The sequence below is a fragment of the Varanus komodoensis genome, unplaced genomic scaffold (assembly GCF_004798865.1).
Source record: "Varanus komodoensis strain SLA01 unplaced genomic scaffold, ASM479886v1 scaffold16, whole genome shotgun sequence".
NCBI lineage: Eukaryota > Metazoa > Chordata > Lepidosauria > Squamata > Varanidae > Varanus > Varanus komodoensis.
In genome coordinates, this window is record NW_025335468.1 from 3,225,466 (window position 1) to 3,247,373 (window position 21,908).

The window sequence follows — 21,908 nt, forward strand, 5'->3', positions numbered from 1 at the left end:
TTTGTGTGACTCTAAAGGACAACAAGAAAAGGTACCTCACCTGGAGTTTTGGATTTTTAACAATCCAGAACAACCTGGATTTTTAACACCCTATGCATGTTTAGAAAGAAAAAAGCATGCTGGGAATTCTGGGAGTTGTATGACTTTTTTCTCTCCAAACATGGAAATAATTATATCCTAAATAAATTAGCAAATTGAATATTCCATGTGCTGCTGCATTGGGAACTGAAACTGGGGTGTGTGGTATGATGCAAAAGAAACACAAAAATATCAGGTGATCAAAACATGCATTCATCTCTCTCTACCCAACACTTGCGGAAAAGGCTAATCAAGACTTTTAAGAGTTCTTGTTAACATTTTGAACACCATTAGATGAAAATGTTTCAAATACACCTTTAATAAATGAAATAACAATGCTTATGAAAACAGACTGAGTAATCTGTATCTAATAAAGTAAGCAATATCTAATGGAACTTTTCACAGGAACTCATACATTTTATATATGTAGCACACTTTTCAAATTATTTAGAACATAAACTTATACATAAAAAGTCTTACAAAAAGTCTTACAACTCCCAGCATCCCCTTGTCAACATAGCTGCCTGGGAGCTGTACGATTTTTTCTGTTTAAACATGCATAGGATGGCACCTTTAGAGTCTCTGCAATACTGGAAGGATGAATAAATAAATGGTTAATCTAAGTAATTATCAATGTCCATATTCTGAGCAGTTAATCTTCTTTTGATGTTCAGGAATTTCAGCGGAGCTGTTCGTTTGTAACCTATATTGAAAAAAGATACATATTTGATTGATCATGCAGTTTTACTGTTTTGATTACTGTGTTTTGTTTTAAACATACTTGCACATTGCCCTGGTATAGATGAAGGGTGGTTCAAAAATATTTTAATAAATAAATTGTAAATCCACATGGCTCCCCTTAAAATACTTCCCTGTGATTTTGCACATATTTCCCAAGCTCCTACTTCTAATTTTTAAATCTTTCTTCCTCCTTTATACTAGAAAAAAATACTCTGTACACCACTTCTGAGACTCTGTGAATCAGAACTAGAAGAAATTTTGCTTTAGCAGTGTCTAGTAACTGCAAAAATCTAGGCTTGCCAAGCAGAAATTCAAATGCTAGTCATGTAAATTCTAGTGACACTTGGTTAGAGCCACATTTAGTTGTGTGCAGCTGAGCTGGTGGAAGCGGGCTTTTCCCTCCTCTTGCTTTTCAGGATCCCTCAAAAAGTTTCCCTCCATGAATAGGGCCCCTCCATCAAAGGGAAGCTGATTGTTCAGTGATTCTGCACTGAGCCTGCAGTAAGTTTGACCCCAACACAAAGAATGAAGCAAAGCAGCTGAAATGTTTATGATAATTCTCCATTGTGTAGGTGACCTGCTGAAAGTATCCTAAGCAGCAGTGAAGAAATAAAATGCAAACTTCTTCACTTCTCCATTTTTTTTTAATTCTTATTCCCAAGCTGTGGTGGCATGTGGATTTTTTGCTTCATTGGGTTCTACTGTCTAATTGTGCTTAAGTGTATCACTAGATTTTCAATTTTTGGAATTGTGCAAAGCATAGAGAATTTGAGTAGGGTCCAGCTTGGCACCACTATTAACACAGATTACATTGCACAAGCATAAATGATTTCTAACACACCAACAATGGTGTTTTCCTATCAAGAACAAACACTACAGGCATAGTGCTAAAGGCTGCACAAGGTAGCACAATCCATACTGCATATATAAACCAAACCACTGTACTGATAAATATTCTTTTCTCAAATATAAAACAGTGGAGCAAAGTAGTTGTGACTGGATTAGATTCACAACTTCTAATGATGTATGTAATTACAAATAAATACTTTTCATGACTGTATTCAAATCATCCCAATCAAGCTTGTAGCACTGTTCTTCATTATCGGAAGCAGCATATCCTCTACCATCTATAAGAAAAAAAGAGAAAATAAAACCATTATCTTTTTAAAAAGTGATAGTGCATAGCTGATGTCTAATGATCCTCATTGTCAGAGGACAAACAGGTTTCCTCTGGCAGCTTGGGGGTGATCTCAAAAGCAGCTGCGGGTAATGCTAATATTTTTACAAGGACAGTAACATGAAGAAAGTGTTTGTTCCTTTCTTCATACAACACATTCCTGATCCTACTCTCACCACACAGCTACTATTAAGAAAATTTAAAAAATACATGCTGAAAGAATCATGTTAAATGCAATCATACATTTCAGTACAATCATGATTTAACATTGCATATGGTTCAGCCTTGACTCTAGCAGAACTACTCTGTCTGCTAGGATAAATAATACGGAAGAGACTTGCAGAAGCAGTTTGGCTTGGTGTCAAAACCATGATAAACTAGGGTAAGAACGTTTGCTCTATGGAATAACTCTGGTCTTCCTAGGGTCCCAATCTGCCCCTCTGGCATTTCTCAGTTGACCATGCCCACTTTTCCTAGCCATAGAGCCCCGTTCTTTTGATTGATGATCATCTAGAATTTCCTGGCTTTTACATGTTCCTTCCCATCTAAAGTTTGCACCTCAGCTTTCAACAATAAAATTTTAAAGCTAAAATATGCTGATATTTTGTTAGAAAGTAGGCTCTTGCCTTTGGCTCCAAGCACCACTGAATGCATCCCTGATAGTTTCTTGGGAATTGAATTTGGCCCTTGGGCTGGCTGAAGTTCCCCTGACCCATTGCAAAGCCTGCACTACATCAACCCTGCATTTGAGGGAGGAGTGAAGGAATTTCTTCCTTAAAGAAATTGTAATTTATATTTGAAGAAACCCCCATTTTCATCTAATGTCCTCTCCAGTACTCAGGGCACAAGCCCTATTGCATTTTAGCATCCAGAAGCTTCTAGAATTACCACAGTATTCTAATCTGTGAAGAAGAACCATGACATTTCATGAAAAACCAGATATGAAACATACGCTTCCGTCCAACAACACCCTAGTACAATCTGCCTCTCTTATCAAGCTGTCCCTGGGAATATATAGCATCACTGAGGGTGATGTGGCCACAGTATAGCCATTAAGCTGCTGTTACATCAACAGGAACAAGTTTTCTTGCATGGAATGTAGCTTATGTACCTCAATAAGTATAATTGAGCTATGGATGATAATGACTGAAATGATATGAAATTCCAGGTATTTTCAAATTATTTTAATAGCCTTGAACATAAAAGACTGATAAAAATAGAAATGGTTTGTTAGCAAAACTGGATTCCCACAACACAACTAGCCACATTTCAACAACTCACAGTTCAATGACAACCCACATCTCACTGTGACTATGGTTGTGATGCGAGAAAGGAGCCCTTGCATTACTCCTTCAGAGCAAACCCAAAAATGTCTTTGGCTTTAGACCAATACCAAAGCTTTCTGCTATCCATACAATTCCAGCTTATTGCAGTCCTTCGCTTTCACAATGCTCAGTTTAGTTATTTTTATGATCTTCATTTAGCAGCTCTGGAAAAAAAATCCTTATGCTGGACCAGTTTGTTGTCTCACTGAAATTAAAGGGGTCCCAGATTTTTATAGCAGCTACTAAATGTTCTTGTTGATGAGAATAAGATACTATAGTTGCAGTCCATTGTGGCTGCTCATAACCTTCCAAGCTCGGAGGATTATGAACATCCAATTGAGCTCCAGAGGAGATCAGAGACAAGGAATGCCTCTGCATTTTTCTCACCCTACAAAAGACACAGATGGCCAATTCCAGAGGTCTGTGTCTTTTGCCCCTGCTCATGAGGAGGAGAGGCTGATGCGTGTCAGTGGCGCCTCCCTCCTTCCTCCCCTGCCCCCTAGAATGCCCCCTCCCCCCGGCTGTTCCAGAATCATTCTTGCCACTTTGGAGCCATGGCTGGCATGGAAAGAGCTGCACCAGTGGCAAGAGCAGAGCAAGGGCACCCCATGGTCAGCCACACTGTCAGCTTGGTCCAGATAGTATTAAATTTTCTCCAAACTAGATTAAGTGTGCAACTTAGGGATACTGATTTTCAGGACTGCCACTGGAAGCCTGCCTGATATCTGTAAGCATGCAGAACCTTTTGCCAGGTCAGACTGCCACACCAGTGGTGACTCTCCTTGGACAGAGATTGCTTGACCATAGTGATACGTTCTCTCTCAGATCAACTACCCAGTGTCTTGTTGCCTCTTAAAGCCTTCTTAGAAACTTCACTTATTACTGAAAACAACTGCTAGAGTACTAACAGAGGTTAGCTACAGAGAACACGTCACTGGTGCTTTTCACTGCACCAGCTTCCAGTCTAATTCCAAGAACAATCAACATGTTAGTTATTAACCAGCCTTCTCTAACTTGGTGCCCTCCAGATGTATTGAACAAAAGTCTCCAAGATTCCTGACCATTGGCCATGTTGCATGTGGACAAGGATGGAGGAACAGACCAAAATCTAAAACATTTGGAGAGCAGCTGATTGGGAAAGACAGTTGTTCCCTCTAAAACCCTGAATAGCTTGGGACATCATTAGTTGAATGACCAACTTTCCCCCCATAAAGCTACCTTAGCTCTTTATAAGTCATCTGAGGCTGTCCTGTAGGTTTTCCCACCATCTGATGTTAGGAAGAATGTTATGGGAAATGTACTGCCATATTGGTGTGCCCAGAGATTGCCTAATACTATTTTCATGTATTTTCAGTAATAGGCAAAGGCATTTTATTTGCCCAAGTTTTTATGTCACACTAGGTTTTATGGTGAGTTTAATTCATTTTTATTTAGCTATTGCTTTTTGCCAGATTAAACTATGCCTTGCTTCTGTGATTTGACTGTTATTTTTATGATTTTATTGTATTTGTTTTTGAATTACACGCAGCTCTGCAAGTCCTATTACTGAAGGGCAGCTTGTAAATTGACAGACTGAATAATTAGATGAATAAATAAAATTGTTCCAGTGCATGTAATGGTCCACTTCCAGTATGAGAAGCTGCTGCTGTTAAACCACCTTTAAGAGCAATGAGAAGAGCTCATTCATTGAGAGGATCTGGGCTAAATGCATCTTCTAAGGTACTGTGAGTTTTAATTTTGATCTGTTTTACGGTAGATTTTATGCATGTAGCACTTCTGAACAAAATCCAAAGGAACAAAATGGAAGCAAACCAGACTATACTGAAAAATTATAGGTGGAGATATCTCTGCTCTTAATGTTTAGATATATTTTAATTCCTCTGCACAAAATCCTCAAACTATATCGTGTTGACATAGATACTATAAATGCACATAAAGTTGCTTATGGACATGTAGCATCCAGTCAATTCTAACATCTCAAATATCTATTACACTTTGCTGATAATTTCTCTGTGGCACCCTTTTATTAAAGTTAGCAGGTTCTGTTTTAGATTGATTGCATTTTCCTTAATTTACAACTATAACTAATTCTAAATTAGTTTACAATTTATTCATACACGTTCCTTATTTCTTAATTGCAATTAAGTAAATGCTCATTTGACATAGTTCCTCAGAGAACCATGTCAGTTTATTGTTGCTTTTATAAAATGGATCGGGAAACTACAATTCATTTTGTGCTGATAGCAAACAATTCTCTCCTAAATAATTCAAATTAGTATCAGAATAAAAATAGCATGTTTTTAATTGAGATCAACACCTTCACAAATATTTGTGCAGTTTCAATTTTCCCAAAGTTTTGGAGCAAAAGTTTTTGTACCAGTAATTCTGTACAACTTATTTAGAACACAGTGCTTGCCACTGAAAGTAATAGAGCATATAAATACTTAAATTTCAGTAATAAATGCCTATACTTATTTATAAATCTGTATTCTTACCAGTACTTTGATGCTAATATACTATTAATTGTTTTGTCAGAATGATCTGTCAAAAAACATAATCATATGGAGATATATTTATTTAATGTAGTATTAATAGACAACAATGAATACTCACTTGAATGGAACCAAACATTTTAAATTGATGTATTTATTTATGAAATTAAGTCACCACAACTTACATCGTCCCTTGAGATATAGCATTGATTGTGGGCCCCAATTTCTTGCTATGAGTTTACTCTGCAAAAGGAAAGTTGTCATTATTCACTGGAAAAAATGTTCTATACTGTTCCAGAGATACTTTTTTAGCTCTAAATTTTACCTTTGAGGAACGTGATGATTCAGCTACCAAGAGGACCATCATGATGATAGAAGCACAAACTAATGTAGTTTTAACTTTCTGCAAGATAAACAATATATATTTTTCTTTGTATTATTCAGATAAAAAACTAACACATTTTAAATCATGCCTCATGCATTCATAGTAAGCTGCTTACCATGCTAGCAGATCTTTTGTCACTTGTGTCTGTCACCCAAATGTTGTCAAAGGTTTGGTTTGTCACTCACTTTTAAATAGCTGATGATGATAAATACGCAAGTTTAGCTCATCATGATTGTTTTGGTTTGGATTGTGTTTTTTTCTCTCAAAGACTTTGTTTCCAAGCAAGGGTTAATGCCAAGCTTGATATGTGGAAATTACATATACAGTAATTTACCACCTTGGTGATCAGAGCAGCAAATTTAATGTCAAAGTCTCTTAGACAAAAGGGTAGGCAATGAAAGTTGTTCCCATGAGTTCTGGAAACAATCTGTACTCATAGAGGGGGGAAGAGAAAAGGTGACTAAATGTCAAGCATTTGTATTTGGTACACTTTACTCAAACTTTCCATTCATTTTCTGCAATAGTAAATACATGGTTAGAGGGAAGGTTAAGCAGAAAGAATTTTTTTGTTCTTAATAAGCTTTCTGTTAAGGAAAAAAAACTGGCACTCTGTTCAGCTAACTCTTCCTCAGCAATCAGCTTAGGAAAATACAATATGCTAATGTTTTATAAGTATTCCTTTATTGATTTTAGTTTTTTAATTGTTAGCTACCTGCCTTGAAAGCTATACTGACAGAGTGAAACACAATTAGTTTTAAAATATCCATAAACAGATCAGACAGAGGGCAACACCCTGTTTCCTTTGTGCAGGCACCTGGAAGGCTCACTATCCATTTTGAGGTAACTCTTAAATGTTGATTTATCAATATAGCTTGCTTGGAAAGCAGGTTGAAGTCCCTGCAATCTCACAGCCGGAATTCCAAAGGCTAAGCCTCTTCCCCACCACCCTTCACAGAGTGAGGAAGCTGGGACCATCACCTTATACCAGTTCTGTTCAGCACCCCAGCTTCCTTCCCTCCCCCTTTCTAGTAGTAAATCTTAGCCAAAAACATCCATCTTGTATAAATACATGGGGAGAAGTGCAACAGTAGCAGAGATCACGCCCATCATGCTTAATTCCATGCCTTGGATGGATATAAGACTGATGTGGAGTGAATTTGATTGCAGCCTAAAACTACTTCTAGTTTTAACAAAATCTGTATTTGTTAATTTGGATTATAGAACTACTGGTTAGGCCAGCCTTCCCCAACTGATGCTATCAGGACACTTTAGACTTTAATTCCCATCACTCTAGCCACCGTGGTCAATGGTCAGGAATGCAGGGGATTGTAGGCCAAAACATCTTTAAGATACCAGTTAGCACTGCAGTTTGAAAAAGTTCAGTAGCAGTCAGCGCTCAGGGCCAAACTAGATGTTACTTTGAATTTGTTTGCAATTGTCCGGAGTTAGGTTTCCCCCTTTACCCTTTCAAGGCTTATTTTATTTTATTTGGCATTGGAGCTCTTTGTTCCCCAGTGTTCATCCAAGAAAGCATAATCAACTAAAGAAAAAGCCTCTGAGCATACACAGAGAGATTTGTTGAACCCACATGAGAAACCACCTCCAAGAACCCTCCTATTGAGGGCCCCACCCCTCTGGAAGGGCCCCTCTGTAGACGGGCCAGCCTCTTAATTGTACACTGCCCCTCCAGTTGGCTAGTCTTTTTCTCCCAGCACTGTGTCATAGGGTCGAAAATAGTAACAGGCTTCTCTGGCTCCTGTTCCACACATCCCCTTGGCAGTTGCAGGCTGTGGCCATTCTCAGGGTCCCATTTTTCAAGGCTCATCCTCTTCCCTCTTTGAAGAGTCTCAGTTTGCCTGGCCTTGGAAGGTAAAAAAGAACTGCCTCTTGCATTCCCAACAGCATGCTCTTGCCTCTTTTCACAATCATGTGATTCCCTGTATTGTATGCACTGCTATATGTTTTTGCAGTCATGTTGGGGGGTTTTATATATTTCCTTCAGAATGTCCAAACATATTTCTACTGAATAAATCTCATAAATTCTGCCCATGCCTAGATGCCTCCTGTTAGTCTAACTGTACATTCTGTTATTGACAAAAAGGTCTTCTGGAAAATGAAGTTCTCCACAGAACTGGTGCCGTTGCAAGACCTCTACTCTAAAGAGAATTAGATTGCCCATCAGAAAAGTCATCTCCCATCAGCCACTGAGTTCTGCTGTCTAGGATGTTGTATGTCAGCATGTCATCATAAAGACACAGGGGGATAAACTAGAGGGCAGCCTGTAATTAAGTTCTCTGCTAAAGGCTAAGGAAATGTTGAACACATGCTTTTATTCAGTCAAACATGGAAAAATGCATAAAAGAAATTCCAGGAAGTAAAAAAACAAAAAGTTTACATGGCCATGTAATCTATGCAACCCAAGAAAAACTTGCCTGCTGTGAAATCTGTGCGTCAGATTCAAAGAAATCCAAAAGCATTTGAACCTGTTGCAGATTATTCCAATGTCTCTATTTTGAACCTGCGTCAGTGACACATTTGTATACAAAGAAACATGTAACTTGGAAAGCATAAACTTGGAACCTGTGCAGATATTATCGATAAGGTGGGTACAAAGAGGAAAGAAAACAGTTGAGACCTTCTAGCTATGCCTGAAGTTCTTTATTTTATGCTGGTGTGGAAACCTTCTTTTCCTAATCTATTTTGACTGGTTTGCTGTTTTAATATATTGCTATATTGTTTTTAATCTACTTTTAGCAACTCTTAGTTACTTTTAGCATCTTTTAGCATTTGAAAGGAATAAAGGGATGTGAAGTCTTGTAAAATAAACAAACAGGTTAACAATTAAGGATGATTTTAAGAGGTTTTTTTGTAGGTGCAGCAGGCCACTCCAGCCAAAGTTAGTCATCATACAGTCCCCCTGATGTCAGTGGGAGAAATTTCAGCACATAATAATTTCACTATTAGAATTCACTCTTAATAATTTGATGGGATCATTCCAAATCTATCTCACTGCTCCAAATTATATTTGAAAAGGCTTCCCAGATAACCAAGAGGGCACAACAGCATATTCTAAGTGGACTAAAAGAAAAACATTAAAATCTCAGTTCCAAGAAAGTCTATTCCTAATAGAACATTTAGCCAGCAAGTGTCATGAACTCAGAAAGTTATAATAAGCAGGATCACATTAGCCATCTCTAACCACTGACAATTTTCAGCACTTAGGAACATTAGAAAATGAATAAAACAGAGTAGTTGTTGGTAGCCTAGGAAGCTAGGCTACCAGGTAAGTGGCTAAGTAGCTAGGCTAACTAAAAGACTATATTCTCCCACACAAGCCTACCTGAGTTTTCAGATCTTCCATGGAAGCCCTTTCCTTGGTTCAATCACTATTGGAGATTTGATGGGGACACTAGATAGGGCCTTTTTGGTAGCTGCTCTCAGGCTCTGGATCTCCCTGCTGTTGGCTCCCTCTTTGTTGTCCTTCTGCTTGCAGGCAAATATGTATTTATTCAAGTGGGCCTTGAGCAGGTAAGCTGGTCTGTGCCTTTGCTAAAGCAGATTCCATTGCTTGAATACTTTTAAATTTTATTTTCTTGCTACTATTTTTGGTCTATTTGTTTTTATGATTGTTTTAGTTAAGCTTATTTTAATCTTAGTTTTATTGCCATTAGCTGCTCTTTTGGGGTGGAAACTTTAAATCCTAGAGTTCTGATGCTCAGGAAAAAAATTGTAGCTATAAACAATTTATTTGTTTCTTGGATGAACTTATGTTTCAGAGCCTATTCTTTGGTTACCACATAACATAACAGTCTTTCCAGTACTACAGGTAATAAAATGAAGATTTCCAAATGGCTTTTTAAATTTTCAGCTATTAAATTAAAGGAGAGGAAATGATGCAAGAACCTTGAAAAGCAGATGTCTCTGTGTTGTAAACTGACATATCTATTATGCCAAGACAGAAACAGCTGTAAAATGACGTGCATAGATTGGATATAAATTGACTTGACACAGGAGCTTTTTTGGTTCATAAACAGCACGATGTCTTAACTCTTTCTTGCTAAAGATTTTCTCCTATACACAGAGTAATACTAGGGTTTCTCCCTCTTTCTGACAATGTGCTTTTAACACTTTCAACCAGAGTTGCATGCTGAAAATTACCCAGTGAAACTTTCCCCATCACTATATGATTGCTTTTGCAAAACCTTCAGTTTTTCTGAATTCTGAATAGGCAGATTCCTGCCTATAGTGCCACTGTGGCAGGCATAGGATTCCAATTATAAAAATGGTAACTACAGGAAATTTCAGTGTTATTAGTGGAAGCCATTCACAGGGCTACTAATAGAGCAGAGGTACAGCAATTGTTCACTGCACTTGTTTCTCCAGATGTCTCCCTTCCCTCAGAAAGGCTTGTTTTCAGTTTAATGCCAATCAGGTAGGGCCAGGCTTCCTCCCTTTTCTTTGTTTAACAAGCAGCCCTATGAAGAGTTCAGAGGTGAGCAAAGGGGGTTGCCCTCTAAATCTTCGCTGTTCCCTATTTTTTTTAACAAATTATTTTAAATGAGTGACCCTGAAACTAGCATCTCCTTTTACCACAGAGGCCTACCTAACTAGTAACTCACACATTGAGACAGGTAATGGAGGTTTTCCATTTAAAAAAATATATACTTTTTTTTTTCATTCCCCCATTCCATTTTATTTCTTCTGTTATTGATACCTCTATGCTTCACAATAAAGCAAAGCAAGGAAGGCTACATTTTACAAGCCTGCTTTGGAGAGAAAGTTCTTTTCCCTTAATTTGGGATATAAGGCCTTTTTTTAAAAGCTGAAAATAAAGGTTATTTAAAGTATGACTTCAAAATCCAAATTTAGCCAAGGATATTCCAGACAGGTATTTGCAGGTGCACTGCTTAGAAATACTTTTCTTCCATTGAAAGTCTTCTCTCATATTGCCTACATCTCTGAAAAACAAATCTGAAAGGAAGGGGAAATAAATTATACTTCATCTTAGCCAAAAGACCAAGAAGTGATAGGAAAAATAAATTATAGGGCAATGAGCTTTTTCCCATTCACATGTACACAAGGGATGGAAGCAGGAGATCCCTCTCTGCTTATAACCTCCTTGTGTATCCCCCAGGGATCTTTTTGTTTTGACCTCCCTTCTGTGTTAAATTATTGTAATATAATAGTTTATATTATATCAGGTGCCTTTACAGACTGTTTTCATGTACATGCCAACAAATCACAAACAAATAACATTTGGTTAGTAACAGACTGAGGCAAAGTCCAATTGAAGTGTTTATTAGGCTCTTTTTCTTTTCTGATATGTGGCTGCATTGACCATTTTCAAAGTATTTAAAAAGGAAGCATGTCGTACTAGATTGCACTGCCAGTTAATCATCTATTCGTTTTAATTCCAATTGACAACTGCAATATAGCAAAAGTTCTAAATGTTAAGGCATCCAAACATCTGGAGTATTTTCTTTGAAAAAGTAGGTAGCTTGTGGCAGCCACCCAGTGCCCTCATGGTGGTGGCCCCTCTGGCCACAAGTGGAGCCAAATGAAATCAGGAGGGCCATTTGACAGGGGCCCCCTAACACCTGGAGATGTTCCTGCTTGCACCTTACATAACTTGCAACCTTGTACAGGAGGTAATTTTAAACTAATATGTAGTGTATAGAACAATTACATGTTGAATAATATCAATGTGTTTTTAAAATTATTTATTTATTTATTTATTTATTTAAGGCTTTTATAAACCGTTTGATTAGCAACAGGTCTCAAAATGGTGAGCAACAGCAGTTCATATGAAAGTACAGCAGTTTTTCCTCCGTAAAGTTAAAGAAAGGGCTTTGTAATACGCAAAACCAAAAGGCAGAGAGGCAGGTGATGCACTAATTACTGTCCGCTTTTTCACAGAATCAACTCCTTTTTTTAATACATTTCCCTTATGTAAAGTGGAATAAGCTCTGATATGTTTGTTGAGTGGATTTTTAAATTTTATTTTTGAAGTGCGTTCTTTCTTATAAAAAAGGTTATTCAGAAAGCGTATTAATCTCCATTGGATAAAGGGACATTGGGGAATACACACATAACACCTGGCAGGAGGAACAACACCTGGCAGGAGACCGCGCCCGCGCCCGAGAACCGTGCCGCGCCCGAAGACCGCGCCGCGCCCGAAGACCGCACCGCGCACGCGCCCGAAAACCGCGCGAAGACTGCGCCACGCCGCCGACTCCGCCACTACCTGACTGCCCTGCCACGCCCCTGCACACGTGGCAGGCGTGCCCGGACGGGGTGGGGCGTCGGGTGGCCGGCGGCTACAAAGCGCCACGGGGGGGAGCGCCGGCGGGAGGAACAACACCTGGCAGGAGACCGCGCCCGCGCCCGAAGACCGCGCCGCGCCGCCGACTCCGCCGCTACCTGACTGCCCTGCCACGCCCCTGCACACGTGGCAGGCGTGCCCGGACGGGGTGGGGCGTCGGGCGGCCGGCGGCTACAAAGCACCAGCAGCGGCCGGGGCCGGCGGCTGAAGGGCGTCGGCCAAAGGGCGGTTTGCCGCCGTTTGGGGGGGCTGTTCGGGGGGGGCTAGGCTGGCCAGGGGACTTGCTCTTTTGTTGTGGCAGTCCCTTCTGTTGAACGGCCAATTTTAAATGTTTTATAATTTTAAAGTGTTTTAACTTGTTTTTATGGAGTCGTCCCTGGCCATGTTGCCGCCTGAGTTTCCTGGGGAGCGCACTGGCGCCGCCATTGGTGTGGTGATGGGCAATGGACGTAATAGCGGTGGGGGCTTAACATGTCCGCATAGAAGAAGGAGGGACAGATGGCTGACACCTGTCCCTACTTCTGGTTTTGCTCCCAGCCAGAAGGTGCCAGGGAGTCTTGTCAGTCGCCCCTCGGGCCTGACGGTGCTGTTGTTTAATGCCAGGTCGGCCAATAACAAATCTGCCCTCATCCATGACTTGATTGTGGATGAGGGGGCCGACCTGGCCTGTATAACGGAGACCTGGGCGGGAGAGGGGGGGGATGTTGCCCTCTCCCAATTGTGCCCGCCCGGGTATCTGGTCCAGTACTGTTCACGGCCGGAGGGGAGGGGAGGGGGGGTCGCTTTGGTTTACCGAGCCTCCATCACTCTCACGGGACTTCCTGTCCCTTCGAGACCAGGGCTGGAGTGTCTCTACTTGGTGTTGGGCGACCGAGACAGATTGGGGATTCTGTTGGTGTACCGTGCACCCTTCTGCCCAACAGTCTCCCTGCCTGAGCTGACGGAAACGGTCTCGGACCTGGTGTTGAGGACCCCCAGGATGCTGGTCCTGGGGGACTTCAATATCCATGCCGAGGCTAGTTTGACCGGGGCGGCTCAGGACTTCATGGCTTCCATGACGGCCATGGGGCTGTCTCAACATGTCACCGGCCCGACCCATGAACGTGGACACACTCTGGACCTGGTTTTCTCGACGGGGCAGGAAGAGGGTGGTCTGAGGGTGAGGAATTTATGCTTGACTCCCCTGTCATGGTCAGATCACTTCCTAGTGAGGTTTGTGCTCGAGAGCAACATCTCCCTCTGTAAGGGTGCAGACCCGATTGTGTGGGTCCGCCCCCGGAGCCGGATGGATCCGGAAGGATTCCTGAAGGCTCTGGGGGAGTTTCCGGCTGACAAGACGGGTGCTCCTGTCGAGGCTCTGGTTGAACTGTGGAATGGGGAGATGACCAGGGCTGTAGACACGATCGCTCCTAAGCGTCCTCTCCCACCGGGCAGAGCCCGCTCTTCCCCTTGGTACACTCCAGAATTGAGGGCAATGAAGCAGGTTGGGAGACGGCTAGAGCGTAGGTGGAGGAAATCACGTGATGAATCTGACCGAACACACTTAAGAGCCCACTATCGGGCCTATGCTGTGGCGGTGAGGGCGGCGAAAAAGAGACACTTCTCCGCTTCCATTGCCTCCTCACAATGCCGTCCGGAGGAGCTCTTTCGAGTGGTGCAAGGCCTGGTTCACCCAGGGCCAAAGGAAGAGCTGATTCCACCCTCAAAGGCCCGCTGTGACGACTTTGCCGAGCATTTTAGGGAGAAAATCGCTCAGATTCGTCACGAGCTGGATTCCACTATTGATTCAGAGGTTTTAAGGGAGACACCAACGCTGCCGTCTGGTCCAGAATTATTGGATGAATTTCAGTTATTGCGGCCCGATGATGTGGACAAGGTGCTTGGACGAGTACGTCCTACCACTTGCCTTTTGGACCCTTGCCCGTCTTGGTTAATAAAGGATTCCAAGCACGGGATTGGAACCTGGATCTTGGAAGTGGTTAACGCTTCTCTGAGGGAGGGTCGGGTGCCTGCCCCTTTAAAGGAGGCGGTAGTCCGACCGGTCCTGAAGAAGGCGTCACTGGATCCAGGGATGGCCGCTAACTATAGACCAGTGGCCAACATCCCGTTTCTGGGCAAGGTGTTAGAGCGAGTGGTGGCGGGACAACTCCAAGCACTCTTGGATGAAACTGATTATCTGGACCCATTTCAGTCCGGCTTCAGACCCGGGTACAGTACTGAATCTGCCTTGGTCGCCCTGTACGATGACCTGTGCAGGGAGAAGGACAGGGGGAGTGCATCCCTGTTGGTTCTCCTGGACCTCTCAGCGGCTTTCGATACCATCGACCATGGTATCCTTCTGGATAGGCTGGCGGGATTGGGGGTCGGAGGCACCGCTTTGCGGTGGTTCCGCTCCTATCTCAACGACCGATTCCAGAAGGTGGTGTTGGGGGACTATGGCTCTGCGCCATGGCAACTTTGCCATGGGGTACCGCAGGGTTCCATTTTGTCCCCTTTACTGTTCAATATCTACATGAAACCGCTGGGAGAGGTCATCAGGAGGTGTGGGCTGCGGACCCATCAGTATGCTGATGATACCCAGCTCTACCTCTCGTTTTCCACCAATCCAGGTGAGGCAGTGGCTGTACTGAACTGGTGCCTGGCCGAGGTAATGGGCTGGATGAGGGCCAATAAACTGAAGCTCAATCCAGACAAGACGGAGGTCCTGTTGGTTGGCGGTTCGGGCTTCGGAGAAGGTGACCTGAACCTTGTCCTGAATGGGGTTGCACTCCCTCCTAGGGACAAGGTCCGCAGCTTGGGAGTGCTCCTCGACCCGGAGCTTTCACTTGAAGCTCAGGTGACAACAGCGGCGAGGAGCGCTTTCCTCCAGCTTCGGCTGATTCATCAGCTGCGCCCCTACCTGGAGTACGACTGCCTTGCAACAGTGACTCATGCGCTGGTGACTTCCCGTCTTGACTTCTGTAACGCGCTCTACGTGGGGCTACCCTTGAAGACGGTCCGGATACTTCAATTGGTTCAGAATAGAGCTGCCAGGCTGCTGACGGGGACTGGACGTTATGTTCACATGACGCCAGTTCTCCGTCAGCTTCACTGGCTCCCCATTGAAGTCCGGGCCCAATTCAAGGTGTTGGTAATGACCTATAAAGCCCTAAACGGCTTGGGTCCTGGTTACCTGAAGGAGCGCTTACATCCATATTTGCCCAGTCGCCCCCTGAGATCGGCGGGAGAGGCCCTTCTCCGGGAGCCCTCCGTGAGAGAAATTAGGAGGGTGGCTACTCGGAGAGGGGCTTTCTCAGCGGTGGCGCCTAAGTTATGGAATGCGCTCCCCAGAGAGGTCCGCCTGGCGCCGTCGTTATTTGTTTTTCGGCGCCAGGCTAAGACCTTTTTATTTAAGCAACATTTTAAATGCTAAATACAATTGAATTTTATCTGGCCAGGGCGGCTTATTTTATAATGTGTGTTTTAATTAAGATTATTTTATATGGATTTTAACTTGTTTTATCTATGTTGTAAGCTGCCCCGAGGCTTCGGCGAATGGGGCGGCATAAAAATGTTTTAATAAATAAATAAAAATAAAATAATTAAAAGATCTTTTGGGGGATAATTGCTGTTAATTATTCTGCTAAGTTAAGAAGAAAGGCTCACATCTCTTTTGCTGCATATAATTTCTCAGAGTACAATAGAGTTGGTTGGTGAGACTAGTTTGGAAAACTAGGCAATGCTTTCATAAATAATGACTTCAGAACCTGCTTGAACATATGCCATTCATTTCTGCAACATCCAGATCCTAATGAGTTCTCCATTCTCAGTTAGTTGTAAGAGGAATAGAGATACACCTAAAGGACTCTACTCTCATTGTGGCAGGAGCTGATGCCACCCAGCTGAAGTAAAAACTAACAAGCAGCTTGTTCATGATGAGTCACTGGCTGGGGGGAGTGGAGAAGGTGCCCTTCTTCAACTAGAATTGGTTGAAATCTGCAGCAACCATTGTCCTTTCTGAGAGGATCAACTTGTGAGGGAAAAGCAACTACAGGACTAGAAGGTAAAATAAGTAATTTTCTTGCAAACATTGTTTTCTTTCCTGCAAGTTTTTAATCCAGAATGCTATATTCCACTATCATCTCTGGTTTTGTTTTGCAAGGAGTTGCTTTTCTTTACGTTTTAGGTTGCAGTACCACCTAAAGGCTTTGTGACTTATTGGATCACAAAGTCACAAAACAGGCTAAACTAAGAACAATCCCCGAAAGAGTCTTGGAAATGATATATTTTATATGCATGCTTTAAACTTTAACGTTTAAAGGGTAATGGTGCCATGTAGATAATAATGCAATCCAACAATAATGACAAAATTCCATAAGTCCCATTGTAGAGTTTAAGCCAAAAGCTGCTTTGTGCCCAAAGTACAAGCAATTTTCTGCTCTCTTATGAAAATAAATTGGAGCACATTTGCAGTATGGTCATGGAGCATCACACTGGAGGCACTTTTGAATTGTACAATACTAGTATTTGCATTATTGTATTATTCCCCACAGAAAACTGAAGGCCTGTGTAGCTCTTGTACTCCTTGAATAATGAGCAAGAAAGGGATAGAAGTGTTCACAGGACTGCAGCTTCCTTATACTTTACCTCCAGAACCCCTCGGGGCTTAGATGACAAAGCTTGTCATGACAAAGCTCATCATGACAAAGCATCCTCCCTAGCAGAGCCCTATAGCAAAGCCCAGCACAGGCAGGGACCCAAGTGTACCAACACTTCCAAAGAATAGCCAGAAGCTGCCTGCCCCCCCCCCCCCCCCCCCCAATCACACACTGTCCACATGAGGAGTCTGCAAGTGCCTCTTTCAGGACTCCCAGGCTGGCCCCTTATCACCACCAGGGCCTCAGAAGCTATGGCAGCTCTAAGCCTTTGCTGTGCAGTGGCCATTTGGCAGCCTCAGGTCTTCCCTCCATATGGTTTACCTGAAAGAAAGCAAGCATCGCCTGTGCTCTGAATCAGGTCCTGCAAAAATTCAGGAAAAGGAGGAGCCAGCAAATGCACTATTTTTTTTAGCCCATTTCCAAACTTTGTAGTGGTTGCTTAGATTCTGCTGGACAATTGGTCAACCTGTTGGTCTATGCCACTGTCCTGTTCTTGCTACCCATTTCCTGCTGGACACTTCCTGGCTGGTCCAAGCAGACCGGTGCCTTTCTTCTTGTTACTTCTGACTTCCTTTACTGTTTAGGGCTGTAGGAAATGGTTCTGGAGATCTGTCCTTGAGTGGGCTGTAACATACTGAATTGTGCCCATTTTATTTTAATGGAAATGTTATTGCATTGGGTTTCATATATTCTTAGCCACATTACAGATGTTAGAAGAATGTTCCCACCCAACTCCCTCATATAACGCTGCCTATCGTAAGATGTAATTGTAACATCCCTAAACTGCAATCCTAAGTGAGTTTAGAAAGCCTAGCATGACAGAGACAAGCTAGATGTTTTTCAGTCTAAACTTGCTTAAGATTCTGCCCTAAATATTTTAATGGGAAAAATGACTAATCTCAACCTTCTTTGCATGTAGTGTAACTTTTGTACACCTTTTGTCTTAAATGTTTGGCACTGATAATCATATCCCTTAGTTTTTATTGTGCAAACTTTAGACATACTCATTTTAGTAGGAATGACCTTCTATATTTGCCGTCGTTAAATCACTGCTCCTAATCATGGCTGATCCCACTGATCCCCTCCCCTGGCTAAGGATATCCTTCATGTTTCCCCACACACTGTTCAAGAGGGTCCCCAACCCTCAGAAACAGTTTCTGGGGGCCCAAAATGCTGCATGGTGAAGAGGGTAGCAAAGGTAATGGTCAAATGTTGAATACTGCCCATGGTTCTTTGGATCCAATCCAATATTTTGTATTAAACATTTATGATTGGTTTAAAAACCAAACTGTTTTCTGCCAAGACATTTTACATAGCACAATCTCTTCTCAAATAGGCTCTTTTGCACAAAACTAGCTGACTCAGATGACCATGCTCCACCATGCTGGCACCCAGAACAGCCTGACTTGCCCTAGAGACTGTTCACAAATGTCTCCTACGTTTTCAGTGCAGTCACATCCCTAAAGTGTGGCAGTTTAATCTTCAGTGACTGTCAAATTACCCTGCAAGTTGTAAGTGGAACATCATGGTTAATCTCTTACTTACTTGCAAGCTATTTCCTTCAACAGACTTTCCTTTCTTACATGTGGCATAACACCACGACATAGCCAAAGTAAGTCATGGGTAGGTCTTAAATATTTCAGACACAAAGTACAGTTTATCTAAACCAGGAATAACTGCAAGGTTTCTTTTCCTTTCAGCAGGATGAGCTCAGGTCCTCCCTTATCACCATTTTTATGCTAATTTAACCATCAGTTTTGGTCCTTCCCCATACTTCTGAGCACATTCTATTATTATTGTTTTAAGGTTTGTTTGCAGTTCTGTACAATCCCAGGTTTGTTCTGTGCCTGGTAATGTTGTTGTTGTTTTTAATTAAACTTTTCTTGCTGGAATTATTTTAAAAATGCTTTGAGGGCACTGCTGACATGTAGCATTCAGGGAAAAGGCACAGCATTGTTAGGAGCTGGGTTATCCACCTTCTTTCTCTCAGACCACAGGCAGTTCTTTGGCAAAAGCACTTTATTTCCAATGCACATCCAACAAGTTATTGGCAAACAAAGGAAGAGCATGCACAGAGCAGTTCGTTGAACCCAAACTAGAGACTATTTCTGAGAACCCTCCTTTCCAGGAACCCTGGCCCCTACTCCTTCGGGTGTGCCCCTCAGAAGAAGGACTAGCCTCCTAGACATACAAGGGCCCTCTAGTTGGTCAAGAATCAGACCAGGCTGCTCTCCAATGTCCCCTTCCAGCACTTTCAGACCCCCCGGGTTCCTAGAACCCTGAACACCTGGAGACAGCAGCCTTGAGGTAAGCGCTTCCCCCTCTGCCTCTCTGTGTCTGCAGACCTCTCTTCCCAGGCCTCCCTGTCCTCATCCAAAGAGTAGGTGCCACCCTGGCCCTGGGAAGCATGCCAAGAACACCTGCCTCTTTAATTCCCAATAAGTAAAGTGGCAGAGAACACTGTGCATACTGTGTGTGCAAAGGGCCACTGGATCAGTCCCTGGCAGCTCCAGGAAGACTCTTGTCTAGTCACTAGTCACTGCAGTCTGTCACACTGAGTTAGTTAACCCAAGGTCCAGGCTTGGGATAAGGCAGCTCCCAAGTGGGCACTGCTTTTCATGTCAAGAGATTCCATAGCCATGGGGAGCAGTGGAGTTCCATTTCTGCCTCCCCACTGCTTCTGGTGGACAGGTAGGTGGTACACCAGGGCATGGTGGAAAGGGGAGGTGTGCACTCACCCCTCTTGTCACCACCAATCCTTCCCTGTCCGTGTTGCACAAGTAGGCACTCCAGGTCATGAGTCATTAATGTGCCATGGAGCAGCAAGCTGGGTGGTGGCAAACAGCCAGAAATTCTCCAGCGTGCTGTCTGCAAGCACAGAAAGGGCACAGAGCGGGAAGGAAAGGGGCAGAATCAAAACTTACATGGGTGGTGGTACAGGTGGCACTGTGCCCTTGCCAGGACAGCTCATCATCGGAAGATTCTCCATGGTCATGCTCAGTCCTTTCTAAGTCCTCCCGGCAATGTGTCAAAGTCCACCTTGAATCTTGAAGTTTGCCATTCAGTGTTTCTGAAGCAGGGAGACTGTCATGACAGATTACAACAGCATTTCAATAGGTTGTTTTCTCCTGTGTTGAGTTTGCTCTATTTTAATTTAATTTCTTCTGGTCTTTCATTATGAAATGGAATAACAAAGAATTAGTCTCCTTGTCAAGATGCAGTAATTCATTTTATATTCATTATTCCTAGCTACTAATATCTTGAAATACATTTTCTGCTGTGACCCTGAGTACATTTGTGCTGAAGTGCTTTGCTATCTTAGGAACTGCAATGGCCTAAACCAGCAAAGAAACCGATGAGAAAGACTGGGCCGGGGGTGGGCAGGGAGATCTTTTCACCACCAGAAAGTACATCTCTATATACATAAACATGACCAAATGATGAGTGCCTTTTAAAAATGCAAAGTTCTCCAGGTGTTCCAAATCCCTGTCCCATTTTTTGCAGCTGTGCGACCTTTAGCTGAATAGGTATGTGGGCCAATATTGCAGTCATCTGTTTAATGACTTGCCATTAGAGGCAGAATTCCTGCTTTCTGCTGAACACCAGAACCTTATCAAATAAAGAGAGATTTTCAAGTCAAGGTATGAGAGGCACCACCCACAGTAGCAGGACTGCTGGTAACCAGTCTCTTTATTCATTGCTCATCATGAAGTGGCTCTTGCTCCTATCTTGTTGCCGCTGCCAGGCTTTTGGCACTGCAGCTAAATTTTTCCTGTGTCCAACAGACAGTCAAAGTTAGCAGAGGGTCGTGTGCCTCTTCCTTCTCTGTCCTTTTACCAGTACACACACTACACCAGGGGAGCACTGAGGGGAACTAAATTGACAGCTGCTGAAAGTGTCCATCTGGCACTTGGTGGGGGTGTCATCTAATTAGCTAGGGGAGCAGGGCAGGGGAGCCGGAGGGGAGGAGAATGTGGTGGGGCAGGAGGGAGGGTGAGGCCCAGTCAAACACACCCCTGGAAGGCCTGGTCACATATACTCCTGCTGCTGCAATCTTCTCTCCTAGGTTGGTGTGGCAGAAAGAGTTGCCACACCAAGAAGGGCTGGGGAAGAGCCAGTATCTGCCAAAAGCCCCTTCTGAACCCTCCCAAAGGAGGTGCAGGGAAGTCACTGGTGGCAGCACCGCCCACACCACAAGCCTAAGCCATCTGAAGCCGCGCAATTGTTCTGGCCAGCAGTGGGGACAGGAGGCAGGTTTCCGTGTGCCTCGGGTCCCGTTACTCACCCTCATGCCACCGGCAAGCATTATTGTGGGGGGAGGCAGGGGGTGCCAAGCTCAAGGAAGGCTGGCGGAGTAGCTTGTTCTTGCTGCCACCCCACAGCCTTTTCAGCAGTGGCAGAAGGGAAGGTGCTGCTCAGTTTCGCTTCCTCAAGTGGTTGTGAGGACAGCTCAATGACAAAGATGCCAAGATTGTACTTCCCTTATACAAACCTTTGGCATGACTGTACTTAGAATATGGTGTACTGTTCTGGTCACCATGCCAGAAGAAGGAACTTTAAAAGTTGGGAAATGTGCAGAGAAGGGCAACTAAAATGAGGAAGGGGTTGGAGCAACTCCTCTGTGAGGAACAGTGACAACAATTGGGAGTGTTTAGCTTAGAAAAAAGGCAAGTAAGGGGAGACATGATAGAAGTATACAAAATTAGAGAAACTGGAGGGGGAGACATTTTTGTCTCACTCCTTAATACTAG

General features: G+C 43.1%; 1 protein-coding gene across 1 annotated transcript; it reads right to left on the minus strand.

The window, feature by feature from the left end:
• Positions 1–650: 650 nt before the first annotated feature.
• Positions 651–21,481, minus strand: LOC123021310 (spexin prohormone 1-like). The gene is made up of 6 exons (XM_044425985.1): positions 21,443–21,481; positions 20,082–20,241; positions 6,139–6,216; positions 5,999–6,056; positions 1,866–1,946; positions 651–781 (listed from the first exon to the last, which is right to left on the minus strand). Exons 3-6 carry the CDS (start codon positions 6,178–6,180, stop codon positions 693–695), a joined length of 270 nt encoding a protein of 89 aa, XP_044281920.1. The 5' UTR covers positions 6,181–6,216; positions 20,082–20,241; positions 21,443–21,481; the 3' UTR covers positions 651–692.
• Between the last annotated feature and the right edge of the window lie 427 nt (positions 21,482–21,908).